The 20,524-nt window shown below is 41.9% G+C and overlaps 3 protein-coding genes, 1 long non-coding RNA gene and 1 pseudogene across 10 annotated transcripts in view; 2 read left to right on the forward strand and 3 right to left on the reverse strand.

Moving 5' to 3' along the window:
* Positions 1-744: 744 nt before the first annotated feature.
* On the reverse strand, positions 745-9,744 carry supt4h1 (SPT4 homolog, DSIF elongation factor subunit). 2 transcript variants are annotated; one of them, XM_085469645.1, is made up of 5 exons: positions 9,685-9,744; positions 2,933-3,039; positions 2,795-2,850; positions 1,095-1,148; positions 745-1,004 (listed from the first exon to the last, which is right to left on the reverse strand). In XM_085469645.1, the coding sequence occupies exons 1-5, from the start codon at positions 9,709-9,711 to the stop codon at positions 937-939; spliced, it is 312 nt and encodes a 103-aa protein (XP_085325771.1). In that variant the 5' UTR covers positions 9,712-9,744; the 3' UTR covers positions 745-936. The 2 variants fall into 2 exon arrangements, with proteins under 2 accessions (XP_085325771.1, XP_085325770.1); XM_085469644.1 differs by lacking the exon at positions 9,685-9,744 and adding an exon at positions 4,058-4,243.
* Positions 5,083-6,909, reverse strand: LOC146699782 (uncharacterized; annotated as a pseudogene).
* On the forward strand, positions 9,710-17,943 carry hsf5 (heat shock transcription factor family member 5). 6 transcript variants are annotated; one of them, XM_085469639.1, is made up of 6 exons: positions 9,710-10,184; positions 10,816-11,136; positions 11,216-11,307; positions 11,392-11,763; positions 13,007-13,118; positions 13,203-13,823. In XM_085469639.1, the coding sequence occupies exons 1-5, from the start codon at positions 9,710-9,712 to the stop codon at positions 13,082-13,084; spliced, it is 1,338 nt and encodes a 445-aa protein (XP_085325765.1). In that variant the 3' UTR covers positions 13,085-13,118; positions 13,203-13,823. The 6 variants fall into 6 exon arrangements, with proteins under 6 accessions (XP_085325765.1, XP_085325764.1, XP_085325767.1 ...); XM_085469638.1 differs by having other exon boundaries at positions 13,239-13,823; XM_085469641.1 differs by having other exon boundaries at positions 13,047-13,118.
* Positions 13,414-14,368, reverse strand: LOC146699784 (uncharacterized). Its single transcript, XR_014922475.1, has 2 exons — positions 14,085-14,368; positions 13,414-13,989 (listed from the first exon to the last, which is right to left on the reverse strand). It is a non-coding gene; the product is annotated as an uncharacterized LOC146699784 (long non-coding RNA).
* rnf43 (ring finger protein 43) overlaps positions 14,543-20,524 on the forward strand; it is a 112,785-nt gene continuing 106,803 nt past the window's right edge. The window contains exon 1 of the mRNA XM_085469636.1: positions 14,543-15,745. Coding sequence (XP_085325762.1) covers positions 15,524-15,745 — 222 coding nt within the window. The 5' untranslated portion in view covers positions 14,543-15,523. The remainder of the gene's footprint in view (positions 15,746-20,524) is intronic.

Raw genomic sequence — 20,524 nt, forward strand, 5'->3', positions numbered from 1 at the left:
TTTTCTACTGTACATTTTAAACATGGTCAGCTACTTTTCAACTTCTTCCTCTGTCTGAAAATCAGCTTTAAACACTTTTGTTTTCAAGTGAAACATTCTGTTTTTCATCTCCTTCAACATTTTTAACTTAACATTCAGCAGTTGCTTCATTTCCGCTCAAAACATTCAGCTATCAGCATCCACACTGCAGTTTCGTTAGAAAATGCATTTTCTAGTTATTATTATTTGCTAAAAAACTTTAAAATAAACAAACATAATGGCTTGTAGGAGTGGAAAGACTGACATTATATGTTGAAAACATAAAGATTAAATAGGAAAAAACCTTCAAAAAATAAAATAAATTGAAAAGTCAAAAATGGTCTAAAACCTAAAATCTAAGGTCCACCTAATTTAGATACCTTTAAAAACAAATAAATATCCAGGTTAGTCATGAATGTGGACGTGTTTATTTGTATTCTCTGGTCAACATATATCAGCAATCTGTTCCAGAAAGGTTGAATGAACTCGGAGTCTAACCACAGTCCTCTTAGAGACCTCACCCCCATCATCATCATTTTGGACCGCAGCTCAAGGTCATCAGTCAGAAACCACATTGTGTGCCCTTCTGGACAGTAGACAGTTTAGTCCCATTAAAAATTAACTGATCATGTTCACTTGCTCGGGGACACTGAAAACTTAGTTAATTCACAGATTACAGGTGCATATAAATCCAATGTATTCATTTGTTTTAAGACACTCACTCACTTTTTTTATAAAACAGGTTTTTATTTCACGTAAACTATTCAAACAAATAAGACATATCTACCTTTTCTTATGTGTCAGCAATCTTTGTTTTTTTTTTCCAAATTTAAAAAGCTCCAAAAACTTAACATTTCTACAAGACATCACAGACATGGTGAAACAGTATGATCCAGCTCTGGGGACAATCAGCAGGATTTACGTCTTTACTGCCGTGTCTCTGGATTTGTAGATCACCCCTCTGCTTTTCAGCTCTCTCACTACGCCTTCAGAGAAGAGAATAATGAGCAACCGAAACATATGAAGTGAGAAGACAATTCCAACCAATGTGTGTGCCCTGATGTGTTTGAATGTACCTGGAGGTAGTCTGCCAGTCACTGAAACTGCATATACACCTGGCTTGAAGTTGCCTGAAAGACAGAGCAGGAAAAAAAATAATTACACAAATGGATCATAATCTGAACTATGTGGCTATCATTAATAACTAGCAGGTTTTACAAGATTTATTAAAAAGCATGTAAAAAATGTTATAGTCCTGGTTTTAAAATTAGGTAAATAACTTCATTTGAACAACAACATAACATATTTGTGTCATATCTGTGTCATTATTTAACAAAAACTAATCCAAAGCCAAAATCTATAAGCACTGTGGAAAAACTAATTTCTGGATTTTCTGGATGATTCAGTAAGCTTGCTGAACCACCTTTAGCACCAATAACTTAAAGTAGCAGTTTTCCATTTGACTATCAGTCTCTCTCATCATTGTGGAAGAGTTTTGGCTCATTCTTTTTGTTGTTGTTGTTGTTGCTTCAGTTCATTGAGGCTTGCAGGCCACTGCAGCACCTTGATTCCTTTCATTTTCAGCCATTATGTTGTAGATTTGCTGCTGTGTTTGCTGGGTTATGGTAAATGGTAAATGGCCTGTATTTATATAGCGCTTTTCTAGTCCCTAAGGACCCCAAAGCGCTTTACATATCCAGTCATCCACCCATTCATGCACACATTCACACACTGGTGATGGTAAGCTACATTGTAGCCACAGCCACCCTGGGGCGCACTGACAGAGGCGAGGCTGCCGGACACTGGCGCCACCGGGACCTCTGACCACCACCAGCAACGGGTGAAGTGTCTTGCCCAAGGACACAACGACCGAGACTGTCCAACCGGGGCTCGAACCGGCAACCTTCCGATTACAAGGCGAACGCCCAACTCTTGAGCCACGATCGCCCTGTTGCATGACCCAATTTTAGTCTACATTTAGCTTTGGGGACATCTCCTCACATTTGAATACCCTGGTAGGAGTTCATAGTCGACTACAAGGTGCTCAAGTCCTGAGACTACAAAACAAGCCCAAACCATCATCCCTCCACCACCGTGCTTGACAGTTGGTTCTCTCCAACCAACTGGCTTAACATCTCCACTTTGGCCTCTTTTGATAGGATTGTTCCAGAAGTCTTGTGGATTGTTCAGATGCAACTTTGCAAACCAAAGCCATGCTGCCATGTTCTTTTTTAGAGAAAAGAGGCTTTCTCCTGACAACCCTTTCAAACAAGCCTTAGTTGTTCATTTTTTCTGAGCAGTGTATGGTCTGACCTTGTGGTGACTTTGCTGTAATGTTCACCACTGGGAAAATTTATATCTATCTTGAATGTTTTTCACTTGTGAGTAATCGATCTCACTGTAGAATGATGACATTCCAATAGTTTGGTTTATAATCCTTCCTAAATTGATGGGCACTAACAGTTGCTTTCATGAGATCACCGCTGATTGTTTTTCACCCTGACACTATGTTAACACACACCTGCTAAATCATCTGCTTTTATAGAGGTGCTCAGACTGGCTGATGATCAAGTGCCATTTTCCCTCTCAATTATTATAAAAGCAGTGTAAGATGTACTTCGTTTTTCCAGAAACAGTGTCTCCTTTTTGTCTTAAATAAATAATGAACAATTTAACATTTTTTATCATGTCCTGATACATAAAACCTTAGAACTGAATGTACTGTCTTCTTCTTCTTTTTTTAAAACCATGACTGTATGCTTCAGCAGATCCTTACCTATTCTCTGCCATTTAGCCACCCAGCTATCTTCAGGACTCATCATGGCGATCACACTATAAACATTTAATCAGTGTCAGTAAACCATAGGGAAGAACAGACAAAGAAACACATAGTTACTGCTTAGTCAACACTTACCCATCAAACGAGGAACTTGTGCATTCATACACCATCTCTCGGTTCCCCTTCATCTGGAGGTATGACTCACAGTTGTCACAGCCATCATATTCAAACTGGTCAATGGTCTAAATTGGAAGAGAGCAAGAGAAAAGTGAGGTATCAGATTGCATGAGTCCAATAAAAAGAGCCAGAAGAAAGGATCAAAAATGAGAAGTGAGATATTACTTGAGAAATATTAACTGCTTTAAAAATGCTGCACTTCAGTGTAGCAAGACTATATTTCTAATGAGGGTCATACATATATTGGAACCCACCATAGATAATGATGCCAACAAACCTTGGCACATCCACTGATAACGGCTGTGCATGGTTAAATAATAATAGTATTAATACTACTACTACTATAACAACAACAACAACAACAACAACAATAATAATAAAGTGAGATGGGATTGTGTGTTGGTGTTGTGCCAAAGTGTCATTTCTGGTATTTGCCAACCCCCCCCCCACACACACACACACACACACACAAACAAACAAACAAAACAAAAAGAAGCCCGCATTTAAACTACTGTAAACATGCTATACTTTAAATGAAATCTCTCCAAAATAAAAACCTTTAATTTCTCAAAAATAAAGTCAGATTCCCTGCACGCCCGACCTTACGAAATAAATCACTGAGGAAGCATTGAGGAACAATAAATGTTTCTAGTTTTATTTATCGTGGATTTTTAACTTTAAAGTCAATCTTAAAATATTTAGTTTCGCTTCAGCCATTATTGTCCACCTTGTTTCTTTTCTTATTGTCGACCTTAAGAAAAAAAAACCCAATAACGTTATTCTGCGTTTTGTCACAATAACATCACCTTCTACCCAGGCTCTGCCAGGTTCTGTACATTTTTCTAGTACGGCCCCAAGTCGTTATCGTGGGACTAGAAACCAAACAAACTAGCACAGATGTCTTTTTGTAAACAAAAATGCCCCAGCGAATACTTAGGTATAATTCCTTGACTAAAAGCAACCAAGCGTCATTTCGAAGTTTTAATTTTCCTGTTAGGCCAAACAGGAGGAAAACACTGCGCAGAGCACCACGTTAGCACAGGAGCTAGCCTCACAGTGTTTTTCTCTCAGATAAAGATTTACCTTCACTAACGAACAAAGCAGACAGGCTCTCAGGTGGCGCAGGTCTTTGGGGACTGTTTCTAATGCCATTATGTTCGGACGAAATAATTGAACAAACACTAAACAATCACGCCAACTAATATTATGATGATTTTCTAGTCGCCTGGATATTACGTCACTTTATAAGGCCCTAGCAACCCAGAGGCGTCCCTGTAGTCCGCCTGAATAAAAGTCCATGCACAAAAAAATCTGAATCAGGGAGACTTTATTTATCCCCAAGGGGCAATTAAGATACAACAGAGCAGCATGACGTTAAAAATAAGGACAGGGCATAAACAGGCAATAAGAATGAGATAAAAAAAAAAATACTTAAAATATACAGTATATACACAGTTTTAAAATTAAAGTGACTGAATAAGTGAATAAATAACTGTAAGTGACTAAAAGTGAATGAAGTGTTAGCAGCATAAAAAAGAGTGTAGAGTAATTTATGTTTATGGGTGTGGGAAATGGTCTTATCGACTGGAGTTAAAAAGCAGAGTGGCTTTGGGGACAAAGGTGGCTCTTCTCCTCTCAGTCCTGCAGGAAGTGCAGCGGAGGCGCCGCCCAGAGGGGAGCCATTGAAATGCGGGGTGAAGAATGTGAGAGGGGTCAATAATACATTAATTAATTTTTACTATGCCTTTTTACTATGCCTTCCTGGAAAGCAACATGACCTTCTCCATTACCTGCTGGTTCCACTCCCTCCCTCAGCCTTCAGAACAGGAACAGACTGCAGCACACTGCATCAGTGTGCTCAAAAATCATTGGCCTGCCTGTCAGAACTCTTGCACAGGTTTTCAGCCAACAAGGCCATTAGCCCTTGGTGGCACCTCCTGAGAATTTCCTCTGTGTTAGCAGAGAATTTCATGAGGTTGTCAAAAATGGTTCCCAAGTATTTGTACTCCTCAACTACCTCCACAGGCTTCCCATGGATGGTGGTGGTGACTGAAGCAGCCAGGTCACCACCATCTCTTTGGTTTTGCTCACGTTCAGTTCAAGTTTGGAGCTGTCACACCACTCTACAAACTTCTGAAGAGTGGATCTGCAGTCATCGGTCTAGAGGATGAAGAGCAGGGGGGAGAGCACAGAGCCCTGGGGGGAGCCAGTGGAGGTGGAACAGAGACCAGAGTCCTGTTGGTCAAAAAGTCCAATATCCACAGGATTAGATGATCAGGTGAAATCGGGAAGAAAGTTTAATGGCCAGGAAATGAGGCTGCAGAGTGTTGAACACTGATGAAAAATCAGCAAAGAGAAGTCTGGCGGAGGAGTGAAGGAGCTCCAGATGTTTGTGGATGGAGTCCAAGATGAAGATTTTTGCGTCATCGACGCCTCTGCGTGCACGGTAAGCAAACTGAAGTGGGTCCATCAGGGGGTCAGTTGCTCTTACAATGTGCTGTTTTATGATCTTCTCCATGGCCTTCATCACCAGGGAGGTAAGGGCCACAGGATGAAGATCATTGAGAGACTTTGGGTTTTTTCTTTTGGGGGTGGGGGTGACTGTGGAGTGTTTCCACAGCTGGGGGCGGTGTGACTGTCAATTGAGTGTTGAAATAGAGTCTGGAACACACTTAGTTGCCTTGCACAGTGCCTCAGAACTTGACTGCTGATGTTGTCAGGGCCGGGTGAGCTCCTCTCCCTGGTCCTCCTGAGAGCTCTCACCACGTCCTCAGTCTTGAAGGTGAGTGCGGAGCTGCCAGGTTTGATAATAAACTAAAGTGATATTTACAGCACGGTGGCACGGTGGTTAGCACTGTTGCCTTGCAGCAAGAAGGTCCTGAGTTCAATTCCACCATCAGGCCGGGGTCTTTCTGTGTGGAGTTTGCATGTTCTCCCCGTGTTTGCGTGGGTTCCCTCCAGGTACTCCGGCTTCCTCCCACCATCCAAAGACATGCAGCTTGTGGGGATAGGTTAATTGGATAATCCAAATTGCCACTAGGTGTGAATGTGAGTGTGAATGGTTGTCTGTCCCTATGTGTTAGCCCTGCGACAGACTGGCGACCTGTCCAGCGTGTACCCCGCCTTTTGCCCTATGACAGCTGGGATAGGCTCCAGCGCCCCCCGCGACCCTGAAAAGGATAAGCGGAAGCGAATGGATGGATGGATATTTACGACATAGTATTAGGGCCACCTTAAGAAACAAAAATGTTATTGATCATTTTGACAATAAAGTCAAAATTTTGAGATTAAAGTCGAAAAACCTAATTCGAAGAAAGGTCGAAATGTGGAGATTGGAGTTATTGTTTCACTGACTTCAGAATTTGCATACCTGAATAAAGGCATCATGTTCTCCTCAAGCGGTGCTACACACCAGTCTCATGTAATGTTGTTAACAGGTTGTTAATATTACATAGAATTAGCAACACATCGGATTTTGACAATGAAAGGATACAAATTGGATGTATTTTACTGGCTTGGCAGTGAGATTTTTTGTTTTCACAAAATGTAGATAGATGATGCTGTCTACATCTAAATACAAATAATAATAATAATCACAACAACAACAACAACAACAACAACAACAACAATAATAATAATAATAATAATAATAATAATAATAATAATAATAATAATAATAATAAACTACTTCCTTATCACTAGGTGGCGACACAGCTCAGCGTGTTTTCATTTGGTACAATTTCACACCACATGTGCTTGGTGACATCTATTAATTCCATTGACCTAAACACTGATTATGTTACCAGTCAAATCTCTTTCAACAGTTAACATCGTTTTCTCACATTTTGTTTCTTATTTGTTTATCATGGATAATTAACCTGCGTTTGTCACTGCACTGTTGCCGTGCCACATCCAACTTTGGAGAGGCTCATCATCTTGCGTCTTGTATGAAGCTGCAAGTAAATAAACTCAGAAATAAACTCAGATGATGTGAAATGTAAGCTATAAACAGCAGGCTGTGTGAGAACCTGCGATGCATTCATTGGAGCTATTTGCAAAACAGTTTAAAAGTAACATATATTACCTAAAGGCATTTGTGTGCCTATGGCAACAAAAGCATGTAAACCAATTCAATTCAATTCAATTCAATTTTATTTATATAGCGCCAAATCACAACAAAAGTCGCCTCAAGGCGCTTCATAGATACAGAGAAAAACCCAACAATCATATGACCCCCTATGAGCAAGCACTTTGGCGACAGTGGGAAGGAAAAACTCCCTTTTAACAGGAAGAAACCTCCGGCAGAACCAGGCTCAGGGAGGGGCGGCCATCTGCTGCGACCGGTTGGGGTGAGAGAAGGAAGACAGGATAAAGACATGCTGTGGAAGAGAGACAGAGGTTAATAACAGATATGATTCAATGCAGAGAGGTCTATTAATACATAGTGAGTGAGAAAGGTGACTGGAAAGGAAAAACTCAATGCATCATGGGAATCCCCCGGCAGCCTACATCTATTGCAGCATAACAAAGGGAGGATTCAGGGTCACCTGGTCCAGCCCTAACTATATGCTTTAGAAAAAAGGAAAGTTTTAAGCCTAATCTTAAAAGTAGAGATAGTGTCTGTCTCCCGAATCCAAACTGGAAGCTGGTTCCACAGAAGAGGGGCCTGAAAACTGAAGGCTCTCCCTCCCATTCTACTTTTAAATACTCTAGGAACAACAAGTAGGCCTGCAGAGCGAGAGCGGAGCGCTCTAATAGGGTGATATGGTACTACAAGGTCATTAAGATAAGATGGGGCCTGATTATTTAAGACCTTGTATGTGAGGAGCAGGATTTTGAATTCAATTCTGGATTTAACAGGAAGCCAATGAAGGGAAGCCAAAACAGGAGAAATATGCTCTCTCTTTCTAGTCCCTGTCAGGACTCTTGCTGCAGCATTTTGGATTAGCTGAAGGCTTTTCAGTGAGTTTTTTGGACATCCTGATAATAATGAATTACAGTAGTCCAGCCTGGAAGTAATAAATGCATGAACTAGTTTTTCAGCGTCACTCTGAGACAGGATATTTCTAATTTTAGAGATGTTGCGCAAATGGAAGAAAGCAGTCTTACATATTTGTTTAATATGTGCGTTGAAGGACATGTCCTGGTCAAAAATGACTCCAAGGTTCCTCACCGCGTTACTGGAGGCCAAGGTAATGCCATCCAGAGTAAGAATCTGATTAGATACCATATTTCTAAGATTTTCAGGGCCGAGTACAATAACCTCAGTTTTATCTGAATTAAGAAGCAGAAAGTTAGCGGCCATCCAGGTCTTTATGTCTTTAAGACATTCCTGCAGTTTAACTAATTGGTGTGTGTTATCTGGCTTCATGGACAGATAGAGCTGGGTGTCATCTGCATAGCAGTGAAAATGTATGCTATGTCTTCTAATGATACTGCCTAAGGGAAGCATGTATAATGTAAACAGAATTGGTCCTAGCACTGAACCCTGTGGAACTCCATAATTAACCTCAGTGTGTGAAGAGGACTCTCCATTTACATGCACGAATTGGAGTCTATTAGATAGATATGATACAAACCACTGCAGCGCAGTACTTGTAATACCTACAGCATGTTCTAATCGCTCTAATAGGATATTATGATCAACAGTATCGAACGCTGCACTGAGGTCTAGCAGGACAAGCACAGAGATGAGTCCACTGTCAGAGGCCATAAGAAGATCATTTGTAACCTTCACTAAAGCTGTTTCTGTGCTGTGCTGAGCTCTGAAACCTGACTGAAACTCTTCAAATAAACCATTCCTCTGCAGATGATCTGTTAGCTGTTTGACAACTACTCTTTCAAGGATTTTTGATATGAAAGGAAGGTTGGAGATTGGCCTATAATTAGCTAAGACTGCTGGGTCTAGAGATGGCTTTTTGAGTAAAGGTTTAACTACAGCCAGCTTGAAGGCCTGTGGTACATAGCCGATTATTAGAGATAGGTTGATCATATTTAAGATCGAAGAATTAATTAATGGCAGGACTTCTTTGAGCAGTTTTGTAGGAATGGGGTCTAAAAGACACGTTGATGGTTTGGAGGAAGTAATTATTGAAGTTAACCAGAGGCTGTAAACTGTTTTTGGCTCTCTGTGTGACGTTTAGGGTCCAGTTTCGGCGTTGAAATGTGAAAGGATCTTGGGCTTTGTAGTCCCCCAAAATTAAGCGTTGTTTAAAGTAACGGAGGGATGTCACATTGAACTCCAGCACCTCCACCAACGGCAGTAAACTTCCAACGGTTCCCAGTGCGACTTGGTGATACAGGTGCAGTTATTACAGTGTTTATTTTAGATTTAACCTTACTTAAAATATATGAGAAAATATGGAGATGGATAAAACAGCTCTTAACTAAAAAGTTCTTTACTTAGGAGAGGCTGTTTGACAAGATAACACAGCCACTGCTAATGTTAGCTAATGCTAGCAGAGTAACAGAAACAGTGAAAGATAACATTTTACTTTTTACAGCATTTTATTTATAATTTAAAAAAAGTTTAATCCGTTTTCATTAACAAGGGTAATTATGTGTTTAATATAATGAATGGTGGTTAAATAACTTTGTTAACTTGTTATAACTTGAGTGTATGTAAAACATAAACTAAAGTTAAATAGTAACGTTATAAACATGTAAAGCAGGTTAGCTGCTTTGACCAGGGCTGTTTAATATTGTTATACCTGTCTCAGTTGCACAGGCAAAGGCATGGAAGTCGGTTTAAATTCACTCCCGGACTCAATCAACCCCAGCAATTTTCCTGCAAAGTTGTGGCGTCTGGTGAACAACCCGGCCTACAACGCCATCTGCTGGGACCGCCAGGGCGAGGTAATCGTCATTGACCAGCAGCTGTTCGAGAAGCAGATCCTGTCTCCAAATGCCATCACCGCGGGCAGTGCCGACTCCTTCAAAACCACCAACTTCTCCAGCTTTGTCCGTCAGCTCAACTTGTACGGGTTCAAGAAGGCCGACCCTCAACAGGACCTGGACGGCAAGGAGTATCCAAGCTTTTACAACCCCAACTTCAAGCGAGACCAGCCTGAACTCGTTTCGAGGCTGAGGAGGCTCACCGTGGACAATAAGGCCAAGCTGCAAGCCGGTCTGAACATAAAGTGCCGGTCCCCGAGTGGATATCAGCGCCTGTATCGGGATGGGGAAGACAGAGGAACATCTATGAGAAGAGGCAAGTGCTATTAAGGGATAATAGTGGAAATATATGGTTTCCCTGAGGTGCTCAAGTTCACACTAACCGTTCCTCAGCCACAAGAGTAGTTTCTGCAAAAGTGCACAGTAGTTCTGTGTAAAAAGGGTCATCAGCTCCTTAAAAAAAATACAACACTGTCCCATTTTATGTACATAAACTTTGTAACTGAAGAATATTCTTTAAAACAGAACAAAGCTTTCTGCCGCAACTTCGCCTACTTCCTCTTTAGAACAAGGGTCTAAAGAGGTTGAAGCACAGCTTTATTACTTGATCGGCATGTTTGGGCCTGTGGCCTTCATGAGGGATGACCTTGACATAAGTAATAAAGCTGTACTATAAGTGTTGCTGGAGAGTTGACCTCATTTGAGAGTATTCTAAATATATTTTTCTGTTGACCAGAGGAATTACTAAACTTTCATTTGACAATCTTACATGTCACAGAGAAAATACTCAGATGTTTTCAAGAAATATTACCCTGATAGGGTTTTCTGTCATATTTCCGAACACCATATTGAACTTATTAAGGACAATAAGTCTGTGCCCTCCTGTACCAACACTTAAGCCCTCTCGTACTGTCTAAAAGGTTGTTGTTGTGCTCTGTGTCTTCCAGTTTCTTCGGGAGGCTCTTTGCTGCTGAGCCCCACAAATCAAAAGGCCACTCCTCCTTACTATCCAAGTAAAACCCAAGCCTACACTGGGACCCCCATCCCACCACGATTCCTGATGAGGGCTGCGGCTCTTCCTTCTGCTTTGTTTTCCTCAGGCAAAGAGCTACCAGTACCTTTAAACCGCCCTTACACTGGAGTAAACTCAAGCGCCAATGCTGTGCACATTCAGCAGAATTTCCTGGCCCACGCAAACCATGGAAGTCCAAATTTCACCAGTTATAGTCCTTGTAATGCTCAGTACCAGCCTGGCTACTATTCCCCACGTAAGCATTAAATATTATTTAGTAAAATATAGCCAGTGTACCATTTCACTTAACATGCTATCTTTTGTCCTTCCTGAAGTTGGTCATTGCTACCATCCCAACCTTGTGGCCCCTCATATGGCAGGTGGTGGCCTTCAGACAGGCTTATTCTCGCCTCAGAGTTATTATCAGGTAGGACCACTGTCATGTGACGTAACAAGTCAGTGAGTGGGATTTGGGCCATCTTTAACATATGCTTTTATATCACCATTTTAGGCAGGATATCCTGTCGGTATGTTGTGTTTCCACGACAATAACCAATGCCTGCAGAAAAATGAGAAGCAGGAGGTGAAAAACTGTGAAATCAACTTGGAGGCAATTTTTAAGATCGCAGATGAGGTCATGCAGACCCCACCCAATACCTGCCTGGTTAAAGTTGAGCCCCAAGACGAGGTGGTCCCTGAGCTAGAGTCTTCATCCAACACCCGTGACAGCCCACTGTGTGACAGCAACGGTGTCATCAGGTCTATCCCTTTCTCTGCTGGACCCACCATAGTATCTGCATCGAGTATTGCTCCTCTAGTTCCATACAAAGAGCAGTGTGTGGAGTCTGTACCAGAGGAAATGCCTGAGGATGCTATCATTGAGGTAAGGCTGCGCATTGAAGAGTTCCTGAAGCTAAAGTGCATCTGTTTTATGTTTTTTTGTAATGTTTGACATTGAGGTATTTTTTGATGCATCACGTTCCTGATCTAAGATGTTTTTTCCTTTACTGTGCTAGACAGTAAAGTAACCCAAACTTGTAGGAAAGTTTGCAAGGGAAGGCGGGAGGGTGGATCAGAGCAGCACAGTGGTTTTGGTTCTTGATAGGCTGCAATTGCAAGAAAGGTTAGAAATGATAGTTGATCTTTTTTCATTGAGGAACATGAGACACATTCCTCAGAGATTTTGGTTCAGACTCACGTGATAACAGCACACAGTTGCTGACGTTTTGTCAGATGCACACGATGGAAATAACCTAATAGAGCATCCTGAAGGTACTCTATTAGGTTGAGATCTGGATATTGTGAAGACCAGTTGAGTAAAATAATAGTGAACTCACTGTTGTTCTTAAGAAACCAGTTTGAGGTTTGTGGCATGGTGCTGGAAGCAGCCATCAGAAGATGGGGACACATTGGTAATAAAGGAATGGATGCGGTTAGCATCAACACTCCGACAGGCTGTGGAGTTTAAACAGTGCTCAGTTGGTACCAAAAACTATCCCTGACACCATTACATCACCATCAGCATGAACCATTGATAAAAGGCAGGATAGATCCATGCTTTCATGCTGTACATGCGAGATTCTGACCATCTGAGTGTGGCAGCAGCAATTGAGTGGCACTCAGCGTCATCCTCTAATGTTGTAGTACATCTGCATAAAGGTTCAAGGATGTATGCATTCAGAGATGCGGAAATCCCAGTAGATCATCAGTGTCTGATGTTGCACATTCTGGGTTACTGCAAAGTGATCAACTCAGTAGATAATTGTGTTAAGACGCAGTTGGTGTACCTAATAAAGTGGCAATGAGGTTACTGTTGCTCTAGGTGATCAAACCTGACACTGAAGCTTTTTCCACACACAGATCATTAATAATGGATCTTTCCGCATAGTTAAAAAATGTAGCAAATATTTTGCATACTGTTTTGAAAAGTTGGTTCTTTTTCAACGTTTAGAACAACATGTAGAACATGTGAAAATCCGATTATGTTTCAGGCTGTATTCATACAGAAAATTATTGATATTGTTATATAATTTGAATAAATCTATACTATATATATATTTAGTGGCCTTATATATAGTTTAGCAGAAAGCCTGGATTATTTGCGTTCTCTGTGTCCCTACATTAAGGTTACCACAGATCATGAGAGGGATATTGTACCTGTTACAGTTGGTGATACTTCCAGTGATTCCAGTCTGAAATTATAACAGCAGCTGCACAGGAAATACACCAACTCTTTAGGTAAGGCTGTTTAGGGTCAAATTCCAGAGTAAAATTAGTGAAAGAAAAGGCACTTAAGGCTTTTATGCTTGCTAAAATCAACAGATCCGTGATGACAGTGTCTCATATTTCTCATCATAGATCTCAGCTTGTTGGTTTGATTGGCATGTGACAGGGAGCCTTGAGTCACTCCAGGATGTGAGCTTAAGCTCTTACTATTACCATACTTGAGTCTCGAATTGGAAAGATGATTTATTGTGTGAATGCTTGTTGCTTTGTTCTCTTTTAAATCTTATTACAAAGTCTTTTGCAGAAGTACATATATGTTGTACATTGTATGTAGTTGTACAGTAATGTTTTCTCCTCTTATTTTACACATCCATTGTAATTAACACTGATGCTTTTATTTCTGTAAAATTTTAAATTACATTTTTAAAACAAGTATGCTTGTAAATGTATAAAGCATGGATATTTACGTACATGATTTTGTGAAATAGTTTTACCAGATTGTAATGTTATTTTCAAAGAACTGAAATAGAAAAATAAGTCTTGTAAACCATAAATTGGTATTGGAGTGCTTAAAAAGGACTCAAATTATTTTACGAGGGAGAAACACTTTGTCTACTGATTGTTTGCTTTATTGTGTTTTCCCTACCTTTTTATTCTCACTATTGATGTACTTTTTAAAATATGAAACTAGAATTTTAAATAAACGTGAATACAGTTTATGGTTGGATGTTTAGTGTGTACTGCATTATTAATAATAAAGGGGTGTTGCTTGTTGTAGACACCAGAGGGAGCCACTTACTTGTTTTTGGTGAAACTGCTGCTTTTCGGCGGATCCGCCTTCCACTTACTAATGCTGCATTCAGGTGCTCCTCGTTAACTCCACCTACGATAACGTTAAAAGAAAATGAACGATTTTTGTTTGTTTGTATGTTTACGTTCTTACACATGCAAGAAAATTAGATTGCGTTTGATTCTTACCGCAAAATAGATTTTCAGTGACGTTAGAAAAATGTAGTACTAACGCTGCAATTCCACTAATGGCTTATACAAATAACAACGTAAAACACTTGAAACACAATCTGTTTACAGGATTAGGGGTGAAGTGTTGATCAAACTCCCGTCCCCGTTAGCACGTGAAAGTAGCAGGAGAGGGAGCAGGTAGACACTTTCAAATGAGATCCCAGGGGAGAGACAGAGTCCGGGAGGTAAAGTTCTAGAACGGTGTTATAATAGTACACTGTGTCTCTATGCTTTATCCCCTTCAAACAAACACTACAAGGAGGCTGGGCAACTTTTTAAATTAACTTTTTGCAGATTTCCCCCTCCGCTTTCAGTGATAGTTTTGATAAACGAGTCAATTTCCTTCATTCTTCTCAGGAGGATCGGGTCTAATTTCTCACAGTGCAGCGGAGGCACTGAACTCGGGGGAAGCCTGCGTGTGCGCGTGTCGCCCCCCTGACGGGTAGGTTTGAAAGAAGTTGATGGCCGTGTCACTGAAGCCGCTTCGGACCCAGTTTTAATTACCAGGCTACAAGCAAAGTAAGGCAACGGCCCGTTTGCTTCGGTTAATAATTACACAGAGCTGTGTGCTGAACGGAGCAGCTTCTTCGAGGATTATTTTTTCGCAACTCGTCGGCTGTAAGAAACATTGCCCAACTTTTCGGCGCCGCATTTGATCCGTCAGCATGCCTCATAACTCTCCGGCGGCAACCTGTAAGCCAGCCTTTGAAGTCGTAGACGTCGCTCTCGTGCGTTTTTGGTGGATTTATCCACAAAGTGTTGCTCTCACGGGACGGGTTTAACTTTTAAAGCTTTGCCTCCTGTGTGCTCGCAAAATATGACTGGAAGGTACAGTGGTCAATGTGCGCTGCATTGTAAAAACAGTCCCGAGGATTTACGGATACACAGTTGCCAGGAGAGGACCCAGTCCTTCTTGGAGAGGATACCGGAGTTAAGCTACCACGTAAACACCCTCCAGACGAGGACATAGACCCGCCTGTGATGAAGAGCACCCCGGTGGAAACAAATGCACTCTTTAAGATCTAATACGGCACGGCTCGTCTTCACAGTGCACTGGCGTATGCAGTGCTTCTCAACCCACATTAATGACACTGGATAACAGTTAATCGGAGCTTTTTCCTCGTGTGAGACATCACTTTCCACGTGAGACATATGCATATCTGTAACGTGTTAGACTGGGAATATTAACTCTAGTGTTGAATGGAAGTTTTATGAGTTACCATGGAAGTCCTCCGGCTTTGAAAGCCCAGATCTGTTAAGCAAGTAGGCAGAAGGAATAAAGCAGGACCTGTGCGTGTACTTGTCGATACCGCTTTCCTGCGTCTTGTTTATCCGCGGTGCTTGCCTGCTTTGAAGTCCAAGATGTGCGGCCGGGACCCGCCGCTACAGCCGAGGCCATGACCGTCCCACAGCGGCGCCCGGCCGGGCTCTGGCCGTGGCTGCTCATGGCGGCTCTGCAGGTGGTGCTGGGCCAGCAGGGCCTGGAGTCCGAGCGGCCGGTTCTCCGAGCGATTATCAAGGTGACGCTGCTGAAGCACGAGCCCACGGGGAAACCCCTCACCTTGGAAGGGGTGTTCGTGGGAGGAAGTGCCGGCAAAGCAGAGGGAAAACTCATGCAGGTAGGGTGTCATCAAAGGGTACCTGCACTACATGACCACAGCACTGTCCATTTACCTCAAAGCTCACCTGGTGCACAGGTGGCCCAGCACCTTTGTGGCACCTGGTGCAACAATTTTCTATAGACTGTAATAGACTAACTCAATGATCATATGGTCAATATCTGATCGTCATTTTGTGTATTGATAGAACAGCTTTACAACACATGTAGTTACACTTCTGCTCTGTCAGATATGGATTACCAGCCTGAAAGCTTCTCCTATAGTACACTACTGGGAACACTTAACACAGTAAGTGTTATTCTTTGGACCCCCCCAAGAGAGTCACTTTAACCTCTTTTGCAATCACCGCTTGACTAATAACTTAGTCTGTGTTAAAAGCCTTAATTGGAAAGTTATTTTACACTCCCACCTCTTTCAGTGCACCAATCCCTCTGTAGAGTGACTTATGTTTCCCTACAGTTTACACAGCACCCGCTGCTAAAAGACTCCTGCAGCAGAGACTATGGTTTACAGCACAGTGTGCCTTTCTGAGAGCTGCTTACAGCAGCACTCTTTCCACTCAACACTGGGCTTGTGATGATAGAACATATGAATTCCTTTAACAACAGTGATGACAAACGTGTTATTGAGGTTAGCTTATTTTCAGTCTATTTTAGCTCTCTCCTGAGAAACAGTGGTTTGGCTCAGTCCACCAGCCTCTCTAACGTGTATCTTTTCTAAGGTAACTGTTTTGTTTTGCAGTGACTATTTTTGGCATTTGATGCTCTCTCCCATTATATTTAATATCAAGGTGTGGCCAGTGACTGCAAAATGACAGCATGTCGAGACCAATATAAAACCTGTCATTTAATGGGGGTTTTTTTAGGTTAAAAATCTTGCCTTTAACTGTCCAAATGTGAAGTATGTTCTCTATTCAGTGTGCATATTCAGGATTCAAGAGTGGATTAAGGTCCCTACGCTGTAAAGCTCCGCCGTGTCAATTTATTTGCCGTCTCCAGAGACACGGGACGAAAGATATTAGGTTCTGTGGGATCTTGTCTCGCTTCACTCACCAGGTATGGGAGGTTTTGTGAATGGTGAGCCAGATGCTGCAGTTTGCCATAGTTGATAAGGATTTATAATGCTCTGATGGAGAAAAGCCCAGCATTAGTCACAGTGAAAAGCCACTTCTGCTTTCCCACTCCAGTTTTAAGCTGATCTGACTGGACCCTGTCTGTGTGGGATGTTGACAACATGTTGTGGATACATAACACATAGCTGTTGAGATCAAAGCACTTCCAGCTTTCTGGGATTTCCAGCTTTTTGTTGTTGTTGTTTAAGACTTTGCAATGTTTGTAGGGCGACACAGGGTTTTAATGAAGCTGTGTATTCCCCTAAAGGTGTGGATGAAAGGTTGAGTGCCACCCTCAAACCATTCTTTTTTATCTCTGCCACCGTCAGCTTAATTTTGTGCTGATAAGATCCCTGCTTTTCCCCCCCTGTTTCTTTCTGTTTTTCTTTTTTTTCGGCTGCCCAAATAGGTTATACATCTACTCTGTTTTCCTCTGGTCAAACCACCAATTGTGTTGCTGTCCAAGGCTGGGAGGGCATGGTCCTGCGAGGCTCTCTCCTCCCTGGCTGTTCTCATACTGCACAGAGGTGGTGTTATGCTGCAGGATGCTCTTTGTTGCAGCTCAGGCCTGTTGTAACAGGTCTCTGTTGCCTCTGCAGGCAGCTTCATGGTCCCACTTTATGTTCTTGTCTTCCAGTGGACGAGGGGACTGATGGCTAAAAAGTTCCAGTTTCCATCTTGCATAGCATTCTCGTCTGTGTTAAATATAAGCCAACCTTGTCGATGCATGTCTTTTATATTCCACTTTTCTGAAAATTTTTATGGACTAACAGAGTTTTCATCTTTTGTCATTTTAGATGCTTGTTCATCTTTATCAATACGTTGCTTCCCTGAGCCTGGGAATTGCATTGCATCCTTGTTTTGATCATGTTTGCTACCATGTGTGGGACAAACTCTGAAGTTCTGAATCCATGAGATTTCACTGTGGTACTTGTCTCCGTCTGATCTGTTAAACTGTGATCTCCCTGGAAGTGTGCCCTTTCCTCTGAATGAACACGCTCACTGGAACACTGGTCTGGCCAGCACTATTTGGACAAATACAAGTGCTGAGGAATTTTGACTCCCTCTCCCTTCCAAAATGAAACTCGGTGATTAAAGGAGAAGCCCAAAAGCTTCTGAAACAATGACGAACTTGAGGATTGTTGTTGGAACTTCTTTTTGAGAAATGGAGATAAACTGTGTTCTTTTAACAGGTCCAATTAAGGTATCCTTAAAACTCCACCTATGTTAACTTAAAGTCATCTTGACTTTCTTTTATTCCTTTTCTGCATTGTTGTTTTTGAAATGTTGAAGTGAACTTTGAGAGCTCCCTCAAATACATAAGCTATAATTAAGGCTTGACACTGGGTAACTGTGCAACACTTCACATTTTTTCGTCTCAGTGTCCTACAAGGTAGTGAATGCCTCCCCGTCTCTCTAAAGCGTCCCAGGCCACTATCTGCACACCCGCCCCTCGACTGGCCCTCAGCACAGCCGTTTGGGAACTAAGGAGGGGAGGGTGGAGAGGGTACTGAGGGAGAACATCAAAGTGTGTCCAGTTCCGAACGTGAGCTGGGATGATTAAAAGCTGAGACTGTTTACACTGTACTTCCCATATGGGCCCTCTCCTCCCCCTCCCTCTAGATTTCCTGTCCATACTTCCTATCTCCCTGGATGAGATAACAGCCTGTCCAGGACTCCTCAGGGCTCCTCACTGCCTCACATAGTTTCGCTTTTGTGCATGTGGTTTATAACAGTGTGTAGCAGCAATGAATGCAGGTGAGCTTCATGTATTGGAGCCAACATACTGATATGATATAATAAACAAGCTAATGTGTTTGCAAAATTCGTGCAATGAACCCCACATTTGGCAATCAGATTTGGCATTCATTTGCCATTCATGCTTCTTTTTAAAATACAGTAACGGTGAAGCAGCCTGCTCTGAATGCTTCACAGTGCTCGTGACTGGTATGCACAGCACTGCTGTGTCCACCAGTATGGACGCCATATGAGAACTCAACATTAACAGCAGTAGAATCACATCGCCATCCGTCCCACCTGCACCTCGGCGACACTGGCAGTTGCATAAAGGTACAAATGAAATCCCTGTAAGCTCGCAATCCCCGTCCCCCTTTGCCACAGCGCCTGTTTTTTAAAAATTCTGAATGCTTTATGCAACTACTTGTTGTTTGTGTGGAGGTGGAGGCCATTTAGGAACAAAAGCCTGCTTTGAAGTCATCATATATAACATTATAAACAAGTTCAGTGGTGATCGCGCAAAGATTATTGTAGGAATGAACTGCTACACTGGTTTTGTTACCAGCCAGCACTGGCCCTGTTGACTCATATTGGACCACTGGCAGAAAAGAACATCATTTTATGTTTTTCAATCTTTTTCTATTAAATGTTTGACTGTTTCACGAACAGCTAAAATGCTTTAAAACAGGATGACTATGTTTTTTTCCAAGGGGCAACATCCAGATCTGAAAATTTATGAATCGTGAAAGTTCCACAGGTGCAGTTCCTCCAGCTGGCACTTGAGGCATGCTCCAAAACTGAGTCAATCTCCACAGACTCCCATGTTAAAGTGCCAAGCCTTACATCATTAAAAAGCACATTTATAGCTTGGTGCAAGAAATTATTTTACCCTCTGTGGACAGTTTTTTCAAAGTTTTTCATTGTACCCATACAGTTTATGGATACAGGTTGCTATCCAAGCTTGCCAGTATTAGCTGGTAAATTAGAACTCTACCCTTTCATCAATATAAGGTAGCATCTAGCTTCAAAAAAAGCAACACAGTCCAAATTAAATGAGTGACAGCATAGTTACTGTCATTCTTTTAGACAGTTGCTGTGGAATAGTTTAGAAAATCAATTAAAAATAAATGGAACAAAAGTTAAGAGAATATATCATTTTTGGCTACAAGCCCATTTGTTACTTATAATCATTGCATTCCAACATCATCTACTTTATCTCTTTTATTTCCATGTGGTCTTTTGCAATGGTCTCCTCCTTCAGCGACACTACAGTAATGCGTTTCCTCTAACTCATGCATTAAACAGACCCCCCCTCATGTGTCCAGGCTATCAAACAAATTGTGGACTAATGGGTTCTCCTGAGCAGGGAACTGAGAGAGCTGCAGCCTGCAGCACAGGAAGCAGGGGCTAGCGCTGTCCTGTCTGCCCTATTCCACAAGAGATGGCTGTGGAGATGTTCCTTAGGGGACATGGAAGAAGGGAGAGGCAGGTAGGGGGGAAACATGGCAAATCTCTTAATCCTGCTGGCCCCCTTCTTTTTTAGTCATTAGATCACGTCTGGAATTCTTGAATGTTATACAACACGTTTTTGTTTCCCCTTTCATAGCTCTTCTTATGCAAATAACCAGGGATGGTCTCTGTTTCTCTGCTACTATCACTGCTTCACTCGTTCAGCCACTCCCTAATACATCTACAAAAGAGTCGCATGCTTAATTCCATGTTTTTTGTAGCACACCCATGTAAACACACACACTAAGTCAAGGCTTCATCTGCCTGTTTTCATGTGTGTGTGTTTTCACACACTCCATACACACACTCGGTGGGGCAGTGGAAAAGCTAGAAATGCGCACTCTTGAATTAAATGTTAATCACAGAGGATCTGTCTCGCTCTTCATTTTGAGCACTTTTTTTTGTCCCTCCCTAGTACACAA

The sequence above is a fragment of the Copadichromis virginalis genome, linkage group LG10 (genome assembly GCF_057382275.1).
Source record: "Copadichromis virginalis isolate Kocher_CV1m ecotype Utaka linkage group LG10, C_Virginalis_male_GT1.1, whole genome shotgun sequence".
NCBI lineage: Eukaryota > Metazoa > Chordata > Actinopteri > Cichliformes > Cichlidae > Copadichromis > Copadichromis virginalis.